The sequence below is a fragment of the Hippichthys cyanospilos genome, chromosome 17 (genome assembly GCF_059441005.1).
Source record: "Hippichthys cyanospilos isolate Australia breed blue-spotted pipefish chromosome 17, RoL_Hcya_1.0, whole genome shotgun sequence".
Classification (NCBI taxonomy): domain Eukaryota; kingdom Metazoa; phylum Chordata; class Actinopteri; order Syngnathiformes; family Syngnathidae; genus Hippichthys; species Hippichthys cyanospilos.
The window spans coordinates 7,131,413-7,145,049 of record NC_142385.1 but is presented as its reverse complement, the minus strand read 5'-3'; the positions used below and the strand labels follow the sequence as shown (position 1 = coordinate 7,145,049).

Genomic DNA, 13,637 nt, shown 5'->3' with positions numbered 1-13,637 from the left:
AAGACAAAATCCACTCAATTGGTACCTACAGGCATCTCATTGGCTGTTACCTACAAAAGAAAAAAATCATTTCAACAGATTATGCACAGCAGGTGACTTTGATTTATTGGCTTACTTTTCAACAAACATTAAAATGCAGGTTTATTTAGAAAGTAAAAAAAAAAATACAATAGGACAAAGTTTATAATCACATTTCACGCCTGAGGGTCTAATTTCAAACTGGAGTGGTTTCAATTGGAGACTTTCCATTGTTGACGCACGCAAACTCAGCGGCAATGACAAATTGAGTTCTGCTAATTTTTTTGTGCTGCGAATAAACGAGAAACTGTCCACGGAAGAGGATTAGGGCGAGGAAAGAAAAAAAACAAAAACGATTGGCTGATTCTCCAAATTCTGACTCACTTTTCTCAGAATTCTGAAGATAACGTTGGACTATTTTTTACTTCATTCTTGGAACACTGACCTCAAAGGGAGGATTATGATTTTATTCTCAGAATTCTGACTATTCTCAGGATTTACACTTTAAAGTAAGACTTTAGGTCAGAATTCCAACTTTAAAGTGAAAGTTGAGAGCATTTAGTCAGAATCGTCATTTTAAAGTTAGAATTCTGACTTTAGCGTGACAATTCACTTTAAAGTCAGAATTCTAACAAATGAAAATTCTGAAATTCTAATAGTCGTAGGTGCATTTTTTCAATTCAGAATCAGAATTCTAAAGTATAAACAGATTTCTGACAATTTAAGAATTCTGAAGTGAAAATTCTTACTTTATTCTCAGAATTCTGACAATCATAATTCCAACTTTAAGTGAGAATTTTCTTTTTTACTTAAAGGCAGAATTCCAATTTAAAATGGACCTTTCTGACTATTAGAATTTTTACACTAATCATATTTCTCACTTAAGCGTCAGTGAGAAGTCATGATTATCACTTAGCATAACAAAATTCTGAGATCTAAATCAGAATTACAACACTTTCTTTAAAGTCTGTATTCTGAAAATGATCAGAACTGTGGGAATAACATCAGAATTCTGGAAATCAACTTTAATCTCTGAATTTTCAAGAATAGTCCAATTTTATTGTCAGAATACTCATAAGATTTCTCATGTTGAAATTAGAACTTTGACTCAATTGTGAAAATTCTGAGATAAAAGTCTGAATCTCAACATCTATTTTTCCTTCTCTGGCCCTTATCCACTTCCGTAAAACAATCAACTGATTTTGGCTTTTGTTTTAAAATAGATGAAAAGAACTGACTGATTCTACATTCACACGGTTTACGGGATGTGTCTTCATATCACTGATTCGTGAAGCGAGAACAAAGCAAGAATTAGCTTTGCGGTGCCACTTCTATCACCCGATCCCTACCTGTAATCCAGGTTCCCTCCCACTTTATAAGCCTGAGCTCACTCATTGTAAATAATGAAACAGTCTCATTCGTGGCCTTTGTTTAATGCGAAGCTCACCTCCTCCACGTCGTTATCCAGGGCCACCACGGCCAAAGGGTCCGACAGACTCGCGTCGGCGGCCACCGTGGTTCCCACCGGCGAGCCCTCCACCACGTAGCCGTGGTAACTGCTCTCCAGGAAGTACGGCGCCTGGTTGTTTTCGTCCAGCACCTCGATTTGGAGGCTGGCGAAAGCCGGCAATGGGTGGCCGTTGTCCTGCTCTGCCTACGCAAACACACAGGGAAATGAATTATTTATTCATTCATTCATCCATAATGGCACTTTGTGCTTGTGTTTGTTCTTTAATCCAGTCACTGCTCACGCCGCATGAAATTAAGATTTGCTCTGCCAGCATCTGTCCGTTCCTAACATGATGCTGCATGTTAATTAATGACATACATTTGGTTTTGAAATGTGAGGACAGTAATGTACTGTAACCAATGTATGTTTTATTTTTTTATATTCATATACAAAACTTAACAATATAAAGACATGCAACATTTTGCAAATGAGTCACAATTTAGCAATGGGTTGCTTCATTTGCAATTAACTGTTGATAACATGTTGCTCTTGATTTGCGGTCTAAGGGAAGAAAAGTGAAATCTGTGAAGTAGGAATCCCCCCCCCCCCCCCCCCCCCCCCCCGCCCAGATGAATTTTCAGGCATGTGTATAAGTGTGCCAGAATTTTTAAAATGTGAAAAATATTTACATTTATATAATTTTTATACTTTTTTCAAAAGAAGTCTCGGCATGACCTCTTTTCATCTGTGAAGCCCTTTGAGACTTCGGTGATTCAGGGTTATACAGATAAAATTTGATTGATTGATTGATTGATTGATTGATTGATTGATTGATTGATTGATTGGAGATAAAGATTCCTGCAGTGCACACATTTACTCAAATCTTTCATTATGAACTCATCCGATGCCACGGACAATAATCCACATGTTAAAAAATAAATAAATAAATAAATAATACGAAATAAATAAATAATAATAAAACTCTGGTCAGATGCGATTTTTTTAAGAACACTCGAAAGTACAAATCATTACAATACCCACTTTGTAACATTTTCCCAATGATCTCTTTTGTCCTCAATGTACATGTGAGCTTCACTCTTTAACCGCTGCTTTACAAAATGAAGTCATACAGTACAACATTTTACAAAAAGTGCATTCAAGTTCCATTTAATTTGCTTTTAATTGGAAAATAATACAGGAACAGTTGCTGCAGCAATCGCTAAAATCTCATCTAGCCTGCCTTCATATACCCCCAGTGTTACTCATACTTTAAAATACTGTATGGAAGAAATACAATAGTATTGGCCTGCTTTTTATGAAGATTAAAGACTAAAGCTGTTTTACACACAGTGATGGCCTCATTCCAGCTTTTTAACAGGAATCCGGCTATTTCCTGAAGCTTAATACAATGGCAAGTATGTTGTTGTCTAATTCATGCTGTGCTAGTATTTATGTGAGCCTATTATTTTCAGCCTGCAGTTATTTTTGGCAGTTAAACAAAAGGAGAATTAATCCAAAGTCTTGTCACGTTCATACTGGTTTGTGTTCTGTTTAGCAACACAACCAAGGACAATTTTTTGGACGCTGTGTCAAAACATTTGAAAGATCTCTGTCGCTCACCTTCACGACCAGATCGAATTTGCGGTGCAGTTCTCTGTCAATAGGCTTCAGCAGCAAAAGCTCAGCAGTGGTTCTGTTCAAGATGAAATATTCTGCGTAGGATTCTGGTTGGCCTGTGAGAGGAAGAAAAAAAGAAATACAGTATATACCAAAGAGGATGTGGTTAAAAAAAAAAAAGTCAGTAATTGATTTGAAAATCAATAAATGTTCTTCTGGTGGGTGTCTTGGTGCAGAGTATTAAGAGCATGCGAGAGAGAGTGAGAGGCGTGCTCTCCACAGGTGGGATGCACACATTCTTAAGACGTATGCGCTACTTTGGAATGCTGCATTGCTCTGCAGGGAAATCAAGTGCTGAGCTCTTTTATTTATTTGACCGGTTCCACATTAGAGACGCTGGCCTCCAACAAAGTCCAAGTCCCTGTTGAACTTTGGCTTCGCTGTCAATAGCTTTTTGTGGCTTTCGCCATTTCAACTCGCTCTGTAATCATTCTGACCTCATCTTCGCTACTGAACCAAACAGAAACGACATTTAGGACTTATTATTGCATCCGCCCCGAGAAGTTTGAAATCAATATTGAAAAAAAAATCGGAAATGTCACTGGGCAAGAAAGCTGCGACTGTGTAAAATAATCTAATGCGACGGATCAACTTTTGAATTTACACGTCAGCAGGCACGAAAGGGTTAGTAATAAAACATGATCAAATAACCATAAAGTCGTTATTTTATTCATTCACTCATACTCAAATAACAGATGGCGGCGGCGCCTCCAGGTTGCAAGAGTTTCTTTTTTTTCCCGACGTTATATTTGTGACTTAGGCTCTCATAATCCTGCCTCAGACGAGAGGAGAGGATTAGTTTCGGTTTGGGGTGTGTAGAAAATGCAATCAAGTCCGTGTCAGGCATGTCAGTCCATTTAGAGAAATAATAAATAAATAAATAAAAGCTTTTGTTGCGGCTCAGACGATGGGTGTTGAACTGCGCAGTCATGGTGGCTTGGAGTGCACTGACATATCTGTGATCTGAAATGCGGTCATTGGATTGATTCTTTAAAGCCAAAAACATTCTTTACGTTAAAATTTAGATCATTTAGGTTCATAGTGCACCTGTTTTTGTCTCGGGGTGGAGGGTTTTGTCATTTGCTCTGCCTTAAAATTCTCAGTTGCTCAGGGCTCCAGAATCAACCAGTCAGAGCTCACCTGTTTTCTCAGTTTGGCCGTGTGACCCTTCACAAGCTCTGATTGGTCATTATCTGTGATGTCATTTTTAGCCTAGTGGCAATAAAGCCGCCCACAAGATTAACCGGAATCCAGTTTTCAGACTGGTCAGGCTGCGGCTTGACCATTCTTTATAAGTTAAACATTTTACCCACCAATGAGGATGGAGTACAGAATTCCCGGCCTGTCAGATGGCGGTTGAATGTTTCTGTCTTGATCCACGGCCTGAATGGGCGGAGTCACATTGAGGGGGTTGGCCTTACTCTGAAGACGCAAGCACAAATAGGTTTTATTGAGCAGCGTTACTTTTTTAATTATCTTGGACTAAACCCTCCTGAAAGCCAGCCTCTTCATCTGTGTCCACAGTGTGTCCAGTTGGTCTCAGCAAGACAGCAAAGTTAAATCCCACCCAAATACAGTACATGGGATCACTGATTCTAAAATGAGGACACTAGGACTAGAGTGAGTAGAGTAGCTCAACTCAGTCAAAATATAGACTAAAAACAAATGATAAATGAATCTTCTAGTAGGATGAGTTCTGTCTGAGAAGAAAGAGCATTTGGCCACCTGGGGGGCGGTTGCAATTAATGTTGCAATTAATTTGCTCTCAATTTGAAAATAAAAATACACTTTTCCTGTCACCACATTAAAAATTCACATACCCGCAGGTGTTCTCATACCCCTATAATATAATTGAGCTACATGTTCCAATTGATTTGCTCTTTATTTGAAAAAAAGTACTGGCCTGCATTAAGTTTTAAATACTGTAGGTTTCAGCTTTTGCCGTTAGCATTAGCAATATGCCAAAGGTGAAATGCTGCTCGTTGATGGATAAGTTGAGGTCAGAGGCTCCATACATCTCAAATTTGTGAGTTTGAGCTCTCCAAAAATAGCAGCTACAATATAATACATTTTTACAGTTGGGGGAATATATTGGTGGTCTGTCTGTCTTTCTACTGATGAAAAAGCGCATGAGCCAAAACATCAATTTTTATGTGATTGGGATAGAAATACAACGGAGGAAAAGCTATTTGATGTGAGGAAAACAAGAAAAATCAATTCCTGGTAAATACAATATGCAGCTATAAGTGCCGTCCAAACACCATAAACATAAACTAGAGGCAACCAGACACACACATACACACAAATTCACACGCAAACCCACACACAAACACTCAGCAATTAAATGATCCAACAATAATAATGACTTATACGGGTGCAATATGTTGAGCCCTGTGCAATAGCAGCACTGGAAGAAATCCACAATCACTGAAGCTGTAAAATGTCAAGCAGGGAGAGGCCGTCCATATTCACAAATGCGTTCGAACACATCACAGATGCACGCGCTTGTATACTTGCAAACGCGCCATCGGCAGTGGAGTTCGAAACCGTCATGAGCTGCATCGCGTGTGTGTGACAGAAGAAGTTACCGTGAATAATGGGGTGTCATAAAGATGCTGTAAATGAAACCGGGAGGGTTGATGATAAACATGAAAGCAAAATGAAAGAACCCACACACAAACACACACACGCTCACTCACTTTCCACCCATTTGTTGCGATGTTACCATTTTCACATCAGCAAGCTGCAACATAAAGCTGAATATCTTGTCAAACATAGGCGATTGTAGGCCATGGAGTTTTCTTTTCATCTTAATTTTACCCCCGTTAAATGTAATCCATATAGTTACACATATATAAGAAGAGTGCCAAGATTGATTTGATTGACATTCAGCACGGAAAGACAACAATTGCGGCTCAGAGGCTCCAAGGTTGTCCTAACTGATTAGTCTGATTAGCGCTCCAAAACTGGCTACGCCTCCTCGCCTTGTCTTTAATCCTCACAACAGCAGCTCTTTTCCTTGTACCCAACACTATAACTGTTTTAGCATATTTGGAAACTGTGGAGCAGCACTATACCTGTACCTGTCTATTCCTTTCTATAAAAATGCTAAAAATGCTCACAACTCTTTCAGGAAGAATTCATTAAACATTTGTCCAGACCTGGACAAAGATTTATGAGCAAATAATTCACATAGGGCTGGGCCATTAAAATAATAATAATAATAATAAAGACAATTTAAAACAAACTTTCATTCGATTCCAATTAAAATCTATTTTATTCCAAGTAATACTAAAAAATTCAACAAACCTTCTTTTAAAGGCTTTGTTTTTTTTCCCAAATACATCTTGTGAAAAATGTTTAGACAAAAATAAAAAAAATACAGGTTTTAAATACGTTTTAATGTAAATTACACATTCCACATTAGCTCCCTAGCTTCGGTGTTTAAACTCCGCATCTAAACTATCTAGCTCTTTTTTGAACCTATGTCTCAACACATTTCTATTCATAAAGTGATGAACGAATCAAATGAACTCAATTTAGCTTTAAATTCAAACAAAATTATCTTGGAAATGCCTCATTAAGTATCATTCGCAGTGGTTACAGTGCTTAACGTACGTATTTAGTTGGTCACATATGGAGATATATATATGGAGACCGTGGCCAAATAGCAGGTTAAAAATATGAATTAACGATAACCGATTGCTGATCTGATCAGAAGATTGACACATTATGTATCACTGGTCACATAGCATAATTGCCAGTCACATTTCAATGTTTTTGGAAAACAAGTAAAAATTAGAATACACATACTACGTTTTTGTTTTAATTGTAATTAATATTGTTCAACTGTGTGTGAATGAGTAAGCAAAAAGACCCAAAAATGCCAATGTGCGTCAAAAAGTAGAAAAATCACGTTTTTCCAAAACCATTGCAGTATGACAGCGGTATCTATTTACACAACTTGTTTATTTACTTGCATTCTGAAAAGTGTTTTTCTCAAACAGCCAATTTCATATCAAACTTGCTGTTGACGCTCCTGTTTGTGTGAATGATTCTATTTTTCTAAAGTCGCCTTCTTGCCTGAACTCCATCAATAGGCAGCCGCCAATTGATACTTGAAGAGTGACATAATGTGATTTCAATCGCTGTAAAAGAGCTTTGTAGCCCTCAAGCACAGCAGCATTTAAACGCAACTTTCCCGTGTTGTCGATTTTTCCTCATCTGACTCATTGGAACAAAATGATTGTGCTATCATGGAGCCTGTCCTTGTCAATGTACGCTTGCGCCTTCTTCGAACTATGCGTCGTAAACTTGATTTACTCCTGTTGCGCCACATACCTCTTTTGACTGTGTCTGTGATATTTCCCAGGCTCTATAGGTGTCTGTGCATGCGTGTGTGAGTAACAAAGACGAGACAAACAAACAAACAGATGTAGACAGTACAGTAAAAGCATGACTGCTATATTCTGTTGCGTGCAAACTTGAGGATTCACGCGAGTTCGTCATGTTTACAAAGTAGGATTATGATAATATACAGGTAAACACCTTAGAAATGCCAAGTAAGTGGCAAACTGCAAATTCTGCATCAGAGTGAAGCAAAAAAAAAATCCTTCCTGACTAACAAGCCAATAACAGTTTTGAAATTAGCTCTTTACTCTCTACTGTGTCTGTGGGAATCTAAACAGGTCTCTGTGTTGATCTAGCAAGCTAACTTCCTCGCTAGACCGCTCGCTTACTAGCCAGTATTTAAATTTAGTATTCAAACTAGCTAGCTAGCTAGCTAGCTATTCTTTAGGGGACATCTAAACATGCCTTTCTGTCAATACAGCTAGCTAGCTAGTACGCTAGCTTGTTAGCTACAATATATAAACTTATCTAAACAAGCTAGCTAGCTTGTCTGTCTGTCGATGCATCTAGCTATCTAGCTTAAAGGGGACATAACATGAAAAGTGAAATTTTGGAACCGTGTTCCAATGTTGATTTCTCACACTCCCAAAGTTTTATTTTACTTTATTGATGCATTTCTAATCATTCCTCGCGTATACACTCTCACACTGGCCCCACCCATGCAGATAAACAGCTGGACGTTTGCTTATCATGACAGGAGACAATAGGAGCAATTCACAACTCCCTGCACTGCCGTGTGCAAGAGAAAATACATGCCGACCATATCTTTTAATTTCGTTTTGATTCCGTAGCTGAGCAGGAGTGATTTTGCACCGAGTCAGCCAAGTGAACACTAATGTTCCATTCATGTAGTTTGTCAACATTTTACTAAAGAATTGTTAATGTGGCCAAATAATGTGTTTGGGAGTACACAGCTGGACATTTAGCATTAATAGTAAATAATTCACCTGCGGGTGAAACTATTGTTATGAATGCTGGGTTCCCACGGGGACTGATTCGATAGAAGGAATGTTTTGTATTTGGCCTTTGTAAGTTTTGTATTTTATTGTCAGTAAAATGCCTGTTTTTGGCCCTGTCAGTGATGTTGTTGGAGTAATCTTAATGGCAATGATGGATGGATGCGTGTTGCGTGGCCCACCGCTTGAAAGATTTGCTGACAGACGGCACGACACGGTAAGAGCAAATGAGCTGTTTTACTTCTTTGTAAGAGAGATCGGTATCATACACCACATATGTAATAAGAAATTAAATTGCCAATGTGCCAAACGTAATTTATATGCACATATTATCCAAGTACTTGTCATGTTACGGCCAACTTAATTTAGCGATTGATCTCGGTCTATCTCTAGCTAGCTAGCTAGTTAGGGCAAGTATTTAAACGTTCCAAGTTTATTAATGTACCAATTATTTTATAAATATAATTTATTTTATAAATAAATTTTGTTTAAAAATAAAATAGATTGTGATAAATGGAAAAAAAAATCTGTTTTTATTTACTGAAACATGTTTTTAAAAATGGAATTTTAGAGCTGTAATCTTAATGCCGTGTCCCCATATTTTTGTTCACATTCGGTCAAAATCGAATATCAGCCCATGACTAATTCCATGTTATGAATGTTAAAGTGAAAACACCAATGAAGTTACAAGAACAGTAATATCAACGCTCTTACCGGCTCCGTTAGCTCGAGCACGTTAGACTTGTACACGATTGGACTGCAGTCGCGGGTGTTTCCTACAAGTGTGCATGGCAGAAACATGGGCCCCAAGTCATCGCCATCCAAAACATCCACGGTCAGCGTGGTGGTGGCGCTGCGCCGCTCGCTGGGGTTGGGCGCCCGATCCTGAAAAATAAATGGCGAACATTTGCTTTCATGACCTTAAGTACTATTGAGTTTCTAGTCCTATTAAACTCCTGTGTATTGGGGGATGAGCGACCCCCAAAAAGAAGGAAATAATCTTGGTGAAAGAAGAAATTTTTAACTTGGGCTCAGTTAGACAAGGTCAAGATGAACTGTGGTATGAGAATTTTGAAAAATGCACTTTATCAAGCGCCTCAAGGGTGTTTGCCGCCCTTGTGCTTGAGATAAGTTGTCACTCCTGAAGATTTACTGGAAACTACAAATTCTTCACTCTTGCCGTCACTTTGTACCGTGTTTCCACAACAACAGCTGTACTTTGGAGTCTTTATTTATCAAAATGGGCTTGTGACTATATTCTCGTGGTCTCCCGATCCGGTAGTGGTATTAGATGTCAGTTCGATATTAGCCAAAGAAAATAATTTCACAATATCTTGCTGTTATTGGCACTCTTATATTATTCAGGTTATTTTTTTGGGGTCCTTGATTTTATGTTGTATTTATATAAAATAAGTATTGTACCTTCCCTTGCTGAATTGCTTCCTTTAGATAAGTGGTGAACCTTTTTTCAATGATGTAGCTATCTTTGGAGGAAAAACATACATTACTGTGCTTTCAGTGTATGATGAAAACTGAAAAATGACAATGCACTTGACAAGACAATTGAGCTGCGTCATTTTCCAATTATTTGTTCTAATTTGAAAACCAAAATGTCCCCGCACTGCGTTAACATTATTTAAATTGGATTTGTCGATGCCTGAAGAAACACAGTTAAAAATCTCATGTACCCCCTTAAGTGCCTTCACATATTTCAGAACTGCTGTCTCCGATGCTCATGTTTCAGCATTTTTGTAATAAAAATGAGCAACATTGTTGGTTGTTTGGGAAACTTTTCCATTCCAAGAATTCTGCTTTTTAATGGAAGATTAAAAGATATTACGGGAGATTGCCCAATAAGCTTCGCTCCATCGTCATCCCCATTAAAACCCCTTCAGGACATAAAACGTTCATTTACTCTGTTGAAGAGCTTTAAAGGTGCCGACCTGTCTCACCAGAAATCTTAATGGATGAATCTTAAAATGTATTTGTTTGAAAATAAAACATTCACAGAGCGGCGGAATAAAAGTAGGAAAACAAAGGCATTAACAAAGACATTAGTGATAATTAAGGACGGGCTCATGGTTCCCTCAAGGCAGGCTCCAGAGAGCGCAAATAGTCCCAGACTGTGTAAATAATGTTGCCATGATAAGGCTCATTTGCATAACTTGATTCCCACTCAAGCAGGAGGCGCTTTTATTGGCCCCAGATTACCTTTATCCACCTTCCAACGTCTCCGCACTGCACCGGAGAATCAAAATAGAGTAAGAACTCACATTAGCCTGGATGATGACCAGGTAGCGCGTTATCTCCTCATAGTTGAGGCGTTCTCGGAGGACCACGGCGCCGAACAACGTCAGCGGGATGTCGAAGGTTCTGTTAGCTGTCTGAAGAGACCAAAAGACACACTTTTATATTCTGAAAATGAAAAAACAAAATCAAAAGAAAAACTAGCTCAAGATAAGATAGCTTGCCATATCAGGTCCAAGGGACTACAGATTAAAACTATCCTTTTGTCTTATTCTGTATCATTTATTTGTTTCATGAAATTGCACCGTCCCCTTTCAAATAAACAAATTACAAGTCGATGATGATTCTTGATAAGACTGAGCTAACTATCAAGGATCTAAAAAAACAAAAACAAAAAAAAATCTGAAACAAATACTAAGCGAGAGAGGAATATTTGTGTGCCGGAGGGCTAAAAATGGCCACCACCCTTGCGGTTGGAATAAGGCTCCAGGCAAATCAATACAGATGAAAAGAGAGTGAAAATAATACAGCGCGCAAACCGGATTTGTTGGACGGAGCCACTCAGAATCATCAACGCAGCTTTGAAAAGTTGATTAAAAGAAAAAAAAAAAAAAAAGTTGCTCTGCGTGCCCCACAGGTCATTTTGAAGAAGTTGTGATTGTCATTTTCTGTTTTTGTTTTTGAGACCCAGGGCAGTCAGGCGGCACAAACAAACACAGGTGCTGTGATGTCTGTCACTTTCAGCTTGATTTCCTCATGAAAAAGTTACATGGAATCTATTTTTCTGAAGAATGAGGTGCTTTGAAAGCTCACCGGGTCTCTGGGGTTGTACTGGATGGTGTATTCTATCTGTCCGTTCGGGCCGTCGTCGATGTCGGTCGCTCCGTTGTTGCCCGAAAATCCAGAGAAGATGGTGGTGCCCACGGGAGTCAACTGCAAACGCAAAAAACGTTTCTCATTCATCTCTGACAGATAGCCCAAAGCCAACAACAAAACTCACATTTACTTCAATCAATCTTTCAGAATAAACTTGGAAGCGTTGACTAAACGATAATTCCGTTTTATGCTAGGCTAATAATATCTGACCTTATGGAAGGCCAATTTTAGCAAGTCTCTGTTCATATTAGACTGTATGAGAGTAGCTGCTGTTTATAAATAAATGATTTTGAGGGTATTTTTACTTTCATTTGAAACATAGAGCGAATAGAGAAATAACCTTGCATTATTTCGTACGTCCACGTACGTGCTTTTTTCTTTCGCGTAAATGTTTGAACTGGTGTTTAAAAACAATGAGGGTGAAAGAATCTTGGATTTGAACATTAGATGAATTAAGAGCTCACAAAAAAGCACGTCTTTACACGATCGACCAAATATGGTCATATATATGTTATAAATCAGCCCATTCAGGATTGACCAATCAGAGAAATGGTATTTTCTATATACGTTTTCTATATAAGGCCATGTTTCACTCATTGTGCTTAAGTGTCGTCTGAAACATGCTCATTAACTCATTCAGTCAAGATCCATTTTATGGAGCTGGCAGTGATATGGGTCATTTTTCATATGAATATATTCATTTTTGTTGTTTCTATTTTGCTTTCTTTTGCTTTTTACATAAATGTTTGAACTTGATTTTAAAAAGAGAGAGAATGTGACAGTCTTGGATTCAATTAGACAATCCTTATGACACAGATTAAAAGCACCTCCCATCAGGATTGACCAAATATGGTCATTTCGATGACCAATCAGAGAAAAGGCATTGCCTCAAATCTTTCGATATGACAAGTGCTTTAAGTGGGCTGGTATGCATAATTGAGCATAACATGAGCTCAAATTTTAATTCCGCTACCCTCCAAAAATCAAGAATTACCGTATTTCTCTGTGTGCTTTCCACATTCTTACAGCTCTATAGTAGCTGTAATTTAACTGAAGTTCCAGACTCTTGATTAAGACGTTAGTTTGAGTTTTAGTCATCTGTGTGGTGGAAACTACCAGCTATTTTTTTTGTCAAGTTCTCATTAAGACCTCAGGATAGTCGCAGCAGGCTGCCCAGAGAAGTTGGGTTTATTTGTGGAGGAAAAGTGTTTTCAAGTTGAACACTTGCCACGCGACATGAAAGATAAAACGTTGCCAACAATGATTTTGCCCGCTACATTTTTGTTTGTTTGTTTGTTTCTAGCAGCCAAGGACTTTGTAGCTCCTGCCAGAATGTGAATGTAATCGCCAAACAGCACGAGAAACATATGAGATTAAATATATTTGGATACTCTCGCGCCGATGGCCTACATAATTATCATTTGTATCCTGGATGGAGGCATCAGTAAAATACCTGATAACCGTCATAGTCAACTACGAGCACTCGCGATGTTAACGAGTGTTCCGACGGTCTACCTAATGAGAAGACCCGTGCTCAAGTTTGACCCAACTCCCCATACAGGAGCAGAAGTATTCATTTAAAAAATGTATATAACGACCACGCTGACCACATTCATCTCCACCTGGCACGGAGCCGTTACACCGCCGCCGAATATTTTAATAATGAAGCATCTCCTAATGGTGCGGCGGCTGAATGAAGGGGCGCGTTTTGCCAGGAGTGATGAGGGCGGACGAGGAGGAGGACAGTGGGAAGTATATCAAGTGTGGCAGAGGAACGACGGCGAGGTTGAGAAAAGGTGACAGGATGAAGAGCTGCCAGAGGTGGGCACAAAAAAGTGGATGCGGATGGGCCGGGGGGAGAGCGAGAGAGGGCTTGAGAGGACAGATTGAGTTGGACAGGCTGTGGAAAACTGCATAATGAGATACGTTTTCCGCAGCAGCCGCCAATATGCAGGCTCGGTCCAGTTGGACCTTTAAATTCTGCTTTTCCCGACTCCGGGGAG

The 13,637-nt window shown here is 38.9% G+C and overlaps 1 protein-coding gene and 1 long non-coding RNA gene across 2 annotated transcripts in view; one reads left to right on the top strand and one right to left on the bottom strand.

Moving 5' to 3' along the window:
• Positions 1 to 13,637, top strand: part of LOC148409382 (uncharacterized) — a 188,495-nt gene that overhangs the window by 67,857 nt on the left and 107,001 nt on the right. The window contains exon 4 of the long non-coding RNA XR_015868395.1: positions 8,635 to 8,728. This is a non-coding gene — a long non-coding RNA (uncharacterized LOC148409382). The remainder of the gene's footprint in view (positions 1 to 8,634; positions 8,729 to 13,637) is intronic.
• Positions 1 to 13,637, bottom strand: part of LOC148409383 (protocadherin-15-like) — a 101,870-nt gene that overhangs the window by 64,166 nt on the left and 24,067 nt on the right. Inside the window, exons 6-11 of the mRNA XM_088439093.1 lie at positions 11,572 to 11,691; positions 10,785 to 10,895; positions 9,226 to 9,396; positions 4,459 to 4,567; positions 3,089 to 3,201; positions 1,466 to 1,672 (exon numbers count right to left, since the gene is read on the bottom strand). Coding sequence (XP_088295219.1) covers positions 1,466 to 1,672; positions 3,089 to 3,201; positions 4,459 to 4,567; positions 9,226 to 9,396; positions 10,785 to 10,895; positions 11,572 to 11,691 — 831 coding nt within the window. The remainder of the gene's footprint in view (positions 1 to 1,465; positions 1,673 to 3,088; positions 3,202 to 4,458; positions 4,568 to 9,225; positions 9,397 to 10,784; positions 10,896 to 11,571; positions 11,692 to 13,637) is intronic.